Genomic DNA, 13124 nt, shown 5'->3' with positions numbered 1-13124 from the left:
CAGTTTTGTAGGATCCTAACTAACATGGTCCTCAGAGGGCAGATTGGGGCAGAATCGACTCCACAATTTGGTAGACGTGAAACATGAGATGCAGAAAGTGTGCATTGAAACACAGCATCACGCTTGGAATGTTATAGAATCAGTGTCGCTAAGGCACCGGCATGAATGTCACCTACTGTCATTTCTTTATTACAGTTTGAAAAAGAACTCCAGAGAATTTCAGAAGCCTATGAGAGTCTAGTCAAGTCCACCACCAAGCGAGAGTCACTGGACAAGGCGATGAGAAACAAGCTGGAAGGAGAGATCCGAAGACTTCACGATTTTAACAGAGACCTCCGAGGCATGTGGCTTTCAACTCCTGTTCTCACCATTAACGACTCATTCAGCTCACAGTTTGATCCAGGGCCAGCTTTCTTTGCTATGATGCTCTTGTACCTGTGTTAGATAAGCTTGTAAATTTTGTCAACCTGGGGAGGGTGACAAAATTTTCACCCTTGTTCTTTTCTGCTTTGTTTGATTGAAGTCGCAGCCTGGAGCCTTACTTGTGAGCACCTGATGCACAAGGCTGTGGAAGGAAAGCACTCAATAGTGACCAATGACCATGAGTAGGAATGTTTGTTGGTTGCACAACCTTTGCCACATCAGGCTGATAGTAGCATTCTTTGGAAGCTAGCATCTCATTCGCTAGGTATAATACAGAAGACAGAACTAGACATGGGCTCCTCCTATGGTGGGGGGGAGGGCCACATTTGTAGATGCACATCTTTCCTGGAAGATAGGAGCCCCTGCTGCTGGATCTTGGCAGCCTCAATATGCACAATGGCAAAACCCAGAAAATCTTGCCTCTTTCTCAGTCAGGCAAGCCATTTTCCAGTTGCTATTTACTGTCCAAACAATCAGTATACTGGTAGTTCCCAGGAGCTAGAGCCTGCCTTTTCCATTGCTCCAAACCATTTCATGTCGGGTGCCATATATATACGGTAAGTACTCGCTGAGCTGCACTGTTGAACCGAATAAATGAAGATACACCAAGTGGTTTGAACAAGCACAGAACTCACTGTGTACAGTCTTCATCATCAGGTCATTTTGACCTCTTCTTGGTATTTAATTGTTATTTTTATTTGCTTTTTGATTCTGAGATTCAAGTAGCAGTTGCTACTGCTGGTGAAAGATAGACTAGGACTGGGTTTGAGGTCATGAAGACTGAACATCTTTGAAGGAATTCAAACCAGAGGTTTGGGGGCTGTAGAAGAAGTGAGTGGTTTCTCCAGCAATGTAGCTGCTCCCTACTGGTACACTCCCTAGCATTAACTGCATAAAGACCCAGCGTGGCACCCAAGGCTTTTCTTTCAGTATTCTGGAATACAGTTACTGTTCCTCTTCAAGGATTGTTCAGTTTGGGACTCTTGCCTGAGCATCAGTTCATATCCAGCTCTTGGCACCTCCTTTATTTCTTACTTACACCCATATGCATTTCTTTTTAATCATTTCCTCTTTGTTCACAGATCGACTGGAGACCGCCAACAGGCAGCTGTCCAGCAGGGAACATGATGACCGTGGAGACAAAGTCACAGAGGGGCATTTTGCTTCTCAGAGTGAGTCACTGCATTCATTCATACCAAGCTGGTATTTTTAACAGCTGAAGGCCTGAGGAAAGAATCATATTAATTTTCAGTAGGTTTTGTGCTGTTGGCTTTTTTGTGTGTTAATTTAGCATACAACCTGTTAGCCTCAGATGAGGCCCTCCTTGGTGTGCCAGAGAAAAAGCTGAGGTTGACATATGTCACTTCAGTGATGTCAGTTCTCTCCTTTGACCTACAATTTCTCTCTCTTTCTATAGCAGCAACGTCACTGTTTCAAATAAGTCTTAAGTCTTTTTCTACAAGAAAGGAAGAGGCTGAGTGGCAAGGTTTGGTTCTGTTCAGGGGGATGTTCTGAGTTTTTTGCCTTTTGCCAGCAGGTAGCTTGTGTAAATCGTCTCGCTGCACACCTCCATTCTTGCTCGTTTCTAGAAACCACTGAACCCATTTCAGCCAGGAATAATGGACAGTGGTTTTATAGGCCTCTAGATTTATTGGGAGAATATTTTATTAATTTTACCAGAGGGAAACAATAAATCAAATGGGTTTTGACAAACCATTGGTCAAGGTTGAATTTCTGCAAATTCAGTGCATAAGCCAGAAATTGTAAACTCTAACTGTCTATTCTAAAAGTCGTTTAGAAAATTGAATTCACATGTATATCATAATTCTCAACAATATTATAAATAAGTGCCCACAAAGTAAACAATTCAAAACAACAAAAAGAAACATATTGCTGATGCAAAAGTCAGCTTTTGCTCCAAAGGGAGTAAGAGATGGCTCATTCTGAGCCAAATATGAGTAAGCCTAGCCCGGAAACAGATTCATCTAACCCTCAAATGACATGTTCCACTGTGGAAAAGGTAACATGAACTTTTATAGTTGCAGAACAAAAGAAAAAAGTCATAAATCAATGCATTTATCAAACACATCGGTAGAGACATTGGGTGGGTGCATTGTATACAGGATTTTGACACCTTCCTTGTGGGTGACGGTTTGCATGGGTAGAGGAACACCCCTCAGCAATGTTAGCTCTGCACAGTCGGCTGATGCACTGCCTCCTTGTCAGGATGTCAGTAGATCTCTGAGTTCAGGTCAGAGTTGAAAGGTCAGTGTGTTTCATCTGATGAGCACTGCTTCTGGCCTCCTGCCCCATTGGTGCTGATGGAATAATAGGTTTTGGTGTTGGGTAAGCTTAGACACCAGACACATTCCTGAAGACTTTAACCTTCTGGGTCAAAGCTGAGACATCGTAATCAGAAAACAAGGCACTTCCAGCTTCACAAGGAATGGTTTGCTCTGTGCAAACTTGCTCCACTGTCTTTCAATGGTATAAGCAAGAGAGCCAGAGTTATTTTCCACCTGCTCGGGGGTATCCTAGTTGAGGCATGATGTAACAGTTTGATAACTGTGTTATCTAACCTCTTTCCCCACACCTGGTCTTCACAGCAGACTTTGTGCTTTCCTCACAGCATTATAGCTATCTGCATTAGTTTTTATTCTCCAGGCATGGCTGAGAGATGGACTCAAGAAGTTATTTCAAAGTTAGGCAGGTTTTTTCCTAGTGAACCCTTTGTTTATTAAGAAAATGAGCATGTTGCAAGTGTTTTCTTCAGTGTTATTAAAGCTTTGATTATAGTGTTTGTGTCTTATAGAGACTTATAAATCCGTCTAGGTTTTATGTCATGCTTAGAGATACTATTTATAATACAAGATTATAATAGCATTCATCAATGTTTTTTTCAGTATAAGTATGATTTCACACTATATTTTGAAAGCTAGCTTGGTGGACAGAATAGATAGCAAGTTCATAAGAGACTAACCTAGAAACAGGAGACTAGTTAGCAGGCATTTTAATATCTGGACAAAAAATATAGAGTCCTGAACTAAGACAGTAGAAGTAGCAGTGGAACATAGCAGCAGATCAGTAGTAGGACTTGGTGGGTGACCAGTTGAATAATGGCAATGATAGAGAAAGAAACTAGGTGGAAAGAAAGAAACTTGCTGGGACAGCACAGGAGAAGCAGGTTGGGATCAGACCAGTCAAGGTCTGAGCTGCTAAGTCATTTCTACTTGCAGCCCTTAGCTCAGTAAGCAGGTACAGCAATAGGCGCAGAGAAACTCAGAAGGCTGGATGGGAGGCACACTCTGTCAGGCTTTCATTTTAGCATGTGCATATAGAATGGCAGGCATGAATTACTACATCTCTTCATGGTTATTAATGTGTTCCATTATCTGAGTATTCTTTCAGACACCCTATTATTAGAATAAAGTTCATCAGCCCCCTAGTAATCATAATTATAAACACTACCCACTCAAGTGGAGCCTTCTTTTCAAATGTGTCTTTGGATTCTAGCACTTGGTTCAGAGAAAGGCAAAACAGTGTGGCAACAGCTGTGACACTTGAATGATCCCTGCAAGAGCTGAGTGCTGACAGCATCCTGGCCAATGGGAAATCAGAGGGAAGGGGGAGCCTCTTGTGTTTGGCATTCACACTGACACTAGGCTGCTAAGTCTAATAGCATCCAAGCAACTCTTAGAATACCAGTGAAAGCTCTCAAAATTAATGGAGGTGAGGAGGATGTTCCTGGATAGATTTTTTTAAAATTTCTCTGCTTCCCATGGTAGTTTTATTTTAAAAACTAAACTCTGTTCTTAGTTGGAGCCTGGGAAGGCCTTGGGTAGTTGGGTAGTTGCCACTGAGTTCTAAAGGTTGAAATGCACATTGAACAGGCTTATAACATTTCTTTCAGGTAAGATCAATGCACTTCATATTCATGTAGGAAAATTGAACAATGAACCCTGCCAAAACTGTTCTAAGAAGATGGGGGGGGGTTATGAAGGAGATGATGGAGAGGATGAATCTGATTAAGATACATTATACACATATATGTAAATGTCACTGTGAAACCCCCTATACAAGTAACATCTGCTAATACAATTAAAAAAGATTTGTGTATATGGAAAATCTTGGGAAATTAAGTGCTTAATAATTTAACAACCTTGAAGAAAGCTTTTCCCCTACCACCTCATGTTGTAACATTCTCTTTGAAGGAATTCAAAGTTTTGTTTGTTATCTAGTTTTGCTTGCTTGCCTTTCCAGTTGTTTAATAGATTATAGGTTAGTGATGTCAAAGCCAAATTGCTCCTGAAAAACAGGGCCTCTTGCCAACTTGTATTTAGTTTGGCAGTGCGTAACTGGGGCTGCTTTGTCCTTTCACTGAGGTGCCCATTTTCTCTATCTTTCTCTCTCTCTCTCTCTCTCTCTCTCTCTCTCTCTCTCCCCTCCTCCTCCTCCTCCTCTTCCTTCTCTTCCTCCTCCTCTTCCTCCTCCTCCTCCTCCTCCTCCTCCTTCTTCTTCTTCTTCTTCTTCTTTCTCCCCTCCCTCCCCTCTCTCTCTCTCTTCCTCTTTCCTCCCACTGTCACACAACCAGAGCAGGTTACTGTTTGCTAAGGCAGAGCCTCTGGGAATCTGTCAGTCTTTGCTATGACTTCTCGGTCAATGAAACTTTTAATATTATTTCTGAAAATTAGTAACTGCAGAATCCCATGTGCTTTAGGCAAGAGAGCCAAAAATAGAATATTGCATGTGGGGAAATCAGATTGGTTGAGATGGAAATTCATTTTATGCTGTTCTTAAATAGATGTGTCAGGCCTTGCTACAGTTTTTGGGTCTGATGGGACCTGATCAGCTCTGCAAGCCAAGAGTCTCCACTCCCTGGGGTTTTCTGGGCCCTGAACATTCAGCACATCTGGTTAAACTTAGCTCTCAGCAAATTCAACTGTGGTTATTAAATGGGTGCCTGTCTAAGGAAAAAAAAAACTGGACATTCGGTTATTTGTTTCAACAACATATTGTTAAGTAGTGAGTAAATGAGGCAGAACTACACCTGCTGATTTGCCTTAAAAGTCTCATGGATTTAAAAACAGAAAAAAAATGTGTGAGGCCAAACTGTTTCAAAAATAACAGTAATTTTTTTATTTCAATATACCTTGTAATCATCATTCTTACCCTTGAATCTTATTTTAGATACATATTTTGTGTCTCTTATGAAACATAAAAGAGCCCCAAATCATTTCTTAAAATTCCTCTGGTGTTGGCATTTCTATGAGGTCTTGTGTGAAGCACAAAGCAGAAACATAAACATTTATTCTGTTGGCTTAGATAGAGTGCACAGCGATTCTAGTGAATTTGCACTGGTTTCATCACACCTGATGGGCTTCGTTAGGAGGCATCACCCATGTCACACACAGATGCTCCCATTACAGCACTTACCACTATTCGTCATGGTTTAGTCCTTGCTGGGTGGGAGAACCATAGGCATTCTCTGTCAATATTCACCCCACGAAGACACTGTGCATCTTTTTGTACCGGGCACTCAGTCTAACATTGAGAGAATGAATACAAGCAGAAAATCCTAGTAACAGTAAGCTTGAAATTCTCTTTGTGTGGCATCAGTATCAAAATGTTCTTTTTAATTCACTGTCTCCAGTCATGTGAAGGAGATACCCCTGGAATTCTTATGTCAAGGGACTAAGTGAAATTATTAAAAGAATTACTATTTGAATAGAAGCAATTTAAAACCACTCAACTTCATTTTTTTTTTGTCTCCTTTCTTCCTTTTTTCAAGTAGAAAACAATATCCAGGTAAGAAAACCTTTTTCAGTATTAAGAAAAGTAGTGCTGCATTGATGGTGTATAGCCATAATCCCAGTACTTGGGTGACTGAGGCAGGAAGATCTCAAGTTCCAGGCCAACCCAGGTTACTTAGTGAGACCCTATCTCCAAAACCCTAAACAAAAAAAAGTTAAAAATCCACAAACAAACAGGAGTATTTCTCCAGACAGTGGATATTAATTTCACCCTTTCTGGGTCCCCTGACTTCTTTCTTTTACTCAACTGTGCCTGTGCAGGAGGTGAGAGTTGGCTGTGGTGACACTGACCCACCACAGACCAGACAAGACAAGTCAGCGCCATGAGCAAGGGCGCAAGGCCTGCTAGAGCAGCAGCACTTTGAGTGAGAAGGTTGTCTTGCCCAAACCAACGAACTGTCCTTAAAGATGCTCACTACCTTTGTAGGACTATGCAGTTCTAGGACTCAAAGTTGTACAGGCACAGATCCCCACAGGTAGCTTTGGACCAGCTGCAGCATCTTCTGAATCCTGGTGTCTCACTAATGTGCTCAGTGATCTGAAGTTAGATGCTTAACCGCCCCGCTCCTCCGTTGCCTTAAAGTAAAAGGACTAAATCTCCCAGTTTGGCCAGCAGAGCTCTGAAGATAATCGGATGGGAGATGCAAAGAAGGCATTATGAAATGCAACTATTCTGCAACCTTTCTTCCTGCGTCCTTGCCTCTGTTGCAGCACTTGCCTTCTCCGTTTTCAGGAAAGGAGAATGAGCCGTGTTCCCAAAGAATGCTTGCATGGTTTACTTGGCCCTGCTGAATTTGGAAAGTAGAGCATGTGTGTGCTTAAGCCCACTTGATCACTTTGACAGGCAGCACTGGGGAACGTCAAGCCTACATGACAACCAGAAGTGCATGTGGTCCACAGGGTATCTGTTTATGTTCATCAAATCTTCTCCTCAAGTGTGAAAATAATGTTACTCAATTTAGGCTCTGATTTCCCATGCTCAACGAATGGAGCTAATTGAAGAACTGTCTCTTGGTCATGCGTTGATGTCTGGTCTCTTAGCAAGTGGACATGAGTTATGATTTTCACATTGATGATTTTTAAATGTTTTTTATTGGCATTACTGTTATAAGGTTGAAAAATTGAGCTTTAACTTTTTTATGATCCACTTTTCTTGACTGACATGGTTAGATAGATGGATGGAGTAAACACAGAGTGAAAACCAAATTGCAAACAGTTGCATTTCGTGTGGCCTCAGGGATCCTCACTTTCCCTAACAGTGCAGAATATGTTCGAAATAGCAGTTGCTTAGGAAGACTTTCTGACATAAGTTATATCTTCCTTTTCATACTCCCCCAAAGACACTTACCAAAACTGCAAATAGGTAACTGTTTGGATAATCGTTTTTTCTGTCTTCCCCCACTGTCCTGTACACCCATTATACTCAGCACTGTAGTTTCAGCTCATTGTGTCCCCAGAATGTGGCACTGTGCTTGGCTCTTAGAGGCACTTAATAAATATTTGCTCAATGTCAGCAAAATGGCTATCTTTGTCACCTATAGACAAGCAGTTGCAGGCTGTCTTCTGTGAACTGGCTGTGTTCTGGACATGGTTGCAAAATCTTTCTGTTAAGGACCAAGTAGTAAATATTACACACCACTCAGCCCTGTCTCTATAGCCCAAAAGCCACCATAGACTATCCATAAACAAATGGGTGTGCCACAGACTGTGGGCTGCATTTGACCTGAAGGCCTTAGTTGCTGCCCTCATTTCCAGGCAGTAGTCATGGAAGAGGAAGGTGGAGAGAAGGAGAAAGTAGTGAAGGAAGATGTAAAATACAGAACTCTGAAAGCATTCCCTAGATCTTACTTTGTAAATTGTCTTAACTTATAAACTGTGACATAGTTGCTTTTTCCTTTCTTAATCCCATATCAAGGGAACGAGATTATTGTCATTTTAGAAAGATAGAAAACTGCGACACATAGAAATGCAGTTACAAATCTCAGTTACCCAGTGAGGATCCAGAATTAGCTGACAGAGGTTAAGGCTGGGTGCACCTCACCCAGGGGTTTGTCATGGTACTTAACTCCCTGGGCCTCTCTCAGGGGCATAAATTCCTACCATAGGTGCCCTGCTGAGAGATGACCTGAGCAGACTTGGTATTGAGTTTGGAGAGTGTATTAGAGGTTATGGTCTTGTCACTAGCAATGCATGTGTCCTCAAAATCAGAACTTAGTAAGCTACCATTTCATGGCCACTGTAAGTGGCATTGTCCCCAGAAAATGTTGATCTGTAAGTTTGCTCCTGGTATTGGTCCTTCTGGTCCTGGTTGAGCCACCACTAATCGAGTAATTACTGTGAGCCAAGCACTATTTTAGGTACAAGGTCTCTTAATCCCTCAGCCTACTCTTTGAGATAGGTGTTACTACAGGTATTTTGCAGAAAAGGAAACTGAGGCATGGGAAGGTTAAGAATGTCCACAAGTTGATGAAGTAGGGCAGACAGATTTTGAACCCAGGCTATTCTCACTGCTGTTAGGAAGTCACCTCCTGGGCACCAGGGGTGAGAAGTGGCAGCATTGGTCTCTCAGCGACTTTGGAGCTCAACATAGCATCCATGTGTTACAATGCTGTGTGACAGCTGTTTACACTGAATTATTAGGTATTACAAGTAAATATAGGAGTTCACGTATATGGGAGGGTGTGCATAGTACGCGCATACACTGTGCCGTTTTACATAGGGACTTAAGCATCCTTTGATGTCCTGGAGGGCCCTGGACCCATGTCCCACAGACACTGAGGACCCCTGCAGAGAGGGCATGTGGCTTGCTGGCTCTTCCTCTTCTTGCAACCAAAAGCGGTCAGGTGGTTTGCCCGACACCCTTGGGTGCTGTACCATAGCTAGAAATGGACCTTCTTTTTTGTATTTTTTCCACCCCCTTTTCCAAAAGGTTGACACTGTTGGTATGAGGGTGAATGAAGATTTCACGTTTTTACCCTGAGAAGAATCTTGGATAACAAATAAAAAAAAAATTTTTTTTTACTAGAAGTCTCCCGTGGTTGCAAATTATTTAGACCAGTACCATTTAGACTTAATAGGAACGTACTCAGATTGCCTGTGTGTTCTGACTGTTAGAATTGACCTTCAGAGTGTCTCACTTCTCCATCTGTCTGTGAACCAATCACAATAAAGTCCTTGCTTGACAATCCAGTATATCCTCCTCATATAAAATAAAATTTTCAGGGCAGAATAGAGTTTGGAGTCTAAAAAATAGTTTTTTCAAAATGTCTACAAAATCAAACCATTGTTCTCTGGATGACAAAATAAAAAGGAGACAGAATACAATGAGTAACTGTAGTGTGGTTTCTTATGATACATTTTTAAACTATTTTTAGTTCATGAATTATGGTGAGAGCCTACAGCTGTATCTTGATGGAATCAGAGAACTTTGAGGGACAAAGTATTTGTTTTGAGTCCAGAAAATTTGGTCTTAACCCATTAAAAATAAGCTTGCATCTGCTAGTAATTTTCTTTCTTGCTTACAAAGACTGTGGTTTGGTAGAAAGGAGAGGGGAAAAAAAGGATCCGTTCAAAGCAAGTTGCAAAAATGAAAATGGGAGGGGTTGCAGAAGTTAAAGTAAGGGAGGACATGACTGCAGGCAACACATTTCTTTCTTCCTGATCAGTTCTAGCATGGACTACTTCTTTCCTCAGATTTAACAATTTCCCCAGCATCAACTTCTAATCTCTGTACCAGACCGTGGTGTTTAGCCACATCTATGGCTCACAGGGGCCATTTAAAAAATATAGGGCTGGGGATGCAGCTTGAAGCCCTGGTTCAATCCCTGCCACCATCAAAACAATATAAAAACAACATTTTATACATATTCAAAAACATACGAAGCACCCTAATTTAAATAAATATAGATTACAAACATCTTATTATGTACACCACATATTCTTCTGGTTGTTGAAAGGCATTATGTACCTGCAATAAAACGCACACATTTAAAGTGCTCAGTTGGATGAACTCTAACAAACACCACCGTCAGGGTTTAGTTAGTCTCCATATCTGTGGTTTCACATCCATGGTTACAGCCAACCATGGACTGAAAATATTTGTAAAAAATTTACATCTGTAATGAACCTGTGCAGACTATTTTCTTGTCATTATTCCTTAAATAACACTGTGTAGCAACCGTTTAAACTGAAGTAGGTATTATAAGTAATTATCAGAGTTAAAGTATAAGGAAGGTTGTGCATAGGTTAAATGAAAACACTATGCCATTTTACATAAGAGGCTTGAGCCACCCTAAACTTTGATGTCCGGGGGTGCCTTAGACCAGGTCCCATTGACACAGAGAACAACTGTAGAGGATACATATGGTTTGGTGGCTCTTGAGCTGGCGCCTCCCACCTGTCTACTAATGTTCACACTTCAGAGCCTTGCTCTTTATTTTATGGCTGTTTTCTTCATGGGAGCCAAATTGTCTGGCAGGACATTATTTGACATACCTGGAAACAGAATTTTCTGTTGTTTATCTTTTTTATTAAGAAAAGAGAAGTTCTCTGGTTATTGTAGAAAGCTTAATTCTTCAGGGCTGATATATAATTGAGTCATGAATATGTGTAGAGTCAAAACTAAGCTGAGCATAGTTGTGCATGACCATAATCCCATCATTTGGGAGGCTAAGGCAGGAGCATGATGAGTTTGAAGACAGCCTGGGCTACATGCCAAAACCCAGTCTGAGAAAATAAAGAAAACAGAAAGAAAGCCAAATGCCCTGTGCATCCTGTATGTGTGTGGCGGTATTACTTCATTGTCTAATTAGTTACTGTACTGTCAGCAGTCGTAGAAAATAGCAGTGTCTTTTTCTTTCAAGTAAAAAAAATAAGATGGAAGGCTGAACAGCACATTTGGAGGCTGAGCTGGATGGCTGGGTGTATATTCAATCAAGCAAGTTTGCAAGCTAATAAACTTAGGTGGGTAAATAAAACCTGTGGATTACACCTGAAAGAGTAAGTGCAATCTCCAGAATTAAAACGCAACATAAAGAATGGGCAGTTAGAGAAAATTACATTTAAGACAGCTTTCACAAGTATTCAAATAAGTACTTCAACAACTCGAACCTGAGCTATTTTACTTTTGATGATTTAAATCCACCTTGGGGCTGGGACATTGAAGAGCGACAGGTAAGTTATACAAAGTAACCAAATATAGTATGTTACACTTGACATAGGAGACTTTGTGGTTAGGCTTTGCTACTTCCCATTGAGAAATACTTGAAAACTAGCAAATCATTTTTAAATTTTATTTTAAAGCTTGCATTAGAATTTGACCATGTACCCATTAACACCCTCTTATTCAGTAAGATTCTACCTCAACTTGTCATATCTCCTCACATATAAAAAATGTCAACTATCTTACTTTCCTAAAATCCTGCAAAGATACAAGGGTTTAGTCACACTATGGAGAAGGGTCTGCCAACTGTTAAATATACCCCGTAGGAAGACAGACAGACAGACAGCAGCCCCTGGACTGGGAATACAAGTTAAGGATTTATTAGAGAACTGTCCTTCTCTCAGGAAAAGTTGGAGGAAGAAGCCCATAGACTAGGATGGGCCTTGAAAACTAATATTTCAGAGGGATTTACTGACATGATAAGGGAAATCTTATTTTCCTTCTAAACCTGGGCCACAAAGTTCAAACACACCCTGCACACTTCAGTCTTCATCTCATTTCCCCATACTGGTTTCTTCCTGACATTTTACCAACAGCCATTTCCAGAAATCTTGGTTTCTTTAGTAATGCCTGAACCAGTTTCAAACTCAGAAATCTTGTTCAAAAGGAAGCCCACTGTGTAAAATGCCTGGAAGCTGAAGAGATACCTGGCTGAGAGAGGGGTGCAGTCTCCAGAACTGCCCTCCTTCTTTCTTGGCCCCTACTTTAGTCTGTTCTCTGTAGCTATAACAAAGTACCTGAAGCTGTGTACTTTAGACAGAAAGATTTATTTAGTTCACAGTTTTGGAGGTTAATAGTCCAACATTGGTACCATCTACGCAGCTCTGGTAGGGACCTTCTGGCCGTATCAGACCATGGTAGAAGGTATCATGTGTGAGCATGTACAGGACATGGTAAGGCAGGAAGCAAGAGAGACTGGGGGAGGTCTCATGCTTGCTTACAACAACCCTCTTCCAGTCTTGCAGAGTGAATGCAGATCCCAAGAGAAAGCACTAAACTCTCCTGAGGGCAGTGCCTCTATTACTGAATTACCTTTTGCTAAGCTCCCTTCTTACCTTCTAATGCACTAGCCCCTTAACTCTGCCATCCTGGAGACCAAGGTTCCTGTACAGCAAGCCATATTGGAACCATAGCAGCTCAGCGCCCTTTTTCCTCTCCCACTCTCTTCTTTCTTCCCAGGACTCTGTTGAACAGAGTTTGGTTTGAACTCCTGTCCATAATTTTCCCATTTCAGAACTTATTTTAAAGCGGGTTACTCTCAGCTATTTTAAGTCCTTGCTGGACCTTCCTACATCTGCCAATGAACCTTCTTCACAGCCCACTCACAGCCCCTGTCTGCATGGCCTGGCGGAGTCATGACAGGTTGTGCTGGGGTCAGAGACTGCTTGAGGTCGAATACCGTTTCCTGAAATATAAGGTTCTTTGCCTGAGACTCCTTATCCACAAAATTTAAGAGACAAAAAATCAAACCAGTGGCTAATGGGGTATTCCTTTTCCATCACTGAGTGTGGAATGTCTTTGAGGCAGAATTATCTTTAATACTTTTATAGATAGTGAAGTAAATGCATTACTATCATCTTTCCATCCAGCAAACTTAGGAAAAAAAGACATTACCTTTGGTGTCTATAAGAACTTTCAGTGGAACCAATCCTTCTATTACTCCATAAATT

General features: G+C 41.3%; 1 protein-coding gene across 7 annotated transcripts in view; it reads left to right on the top strand.

Annotated features, from left to right (window-relative positions):
- Amotl1 (angiomotin like 1) overlaps positions 1–13124 on the top strand; it is a 144548-nt gene that overhangs the window by 98281 nt on the left and 33143 nt on the right. For all 7 annotated transcript variants that reach the window (XM_074066880.1, XM_074066881.1, XM_074066886.1 and 4 more), the window contains 2 exons: positions 196–340; positions 1506–1595. In XM_074066880.1, the coding sequence (XP_073922981.1) occupies positions 196–340; positions 1506–1595 (235 nt within the window). The remainder of the gene's footprint in view (positions 1–195; positions 341–1505; positions 1596–13124) is intronic.

Source organism: Castor canadensis, chromosome 2, assembly GCF_047511655.1.
Source record: "Castor canadensis chromosome 2, mCasCan1.hap1v2, whole genome shotgun sequence".
Taxonomy (NCBI): domain Eukaryota; kingdom Metazoa; phylum Chordata; class Mammalia; order Rodentia; family Castoridae; genus Castor; species Castor canadensis.
The sequence above is the reverse complement of the archived record's forward strand: the minus strand, read 5'-3'. Positions and strand labels throughout refer to the sequence as shown.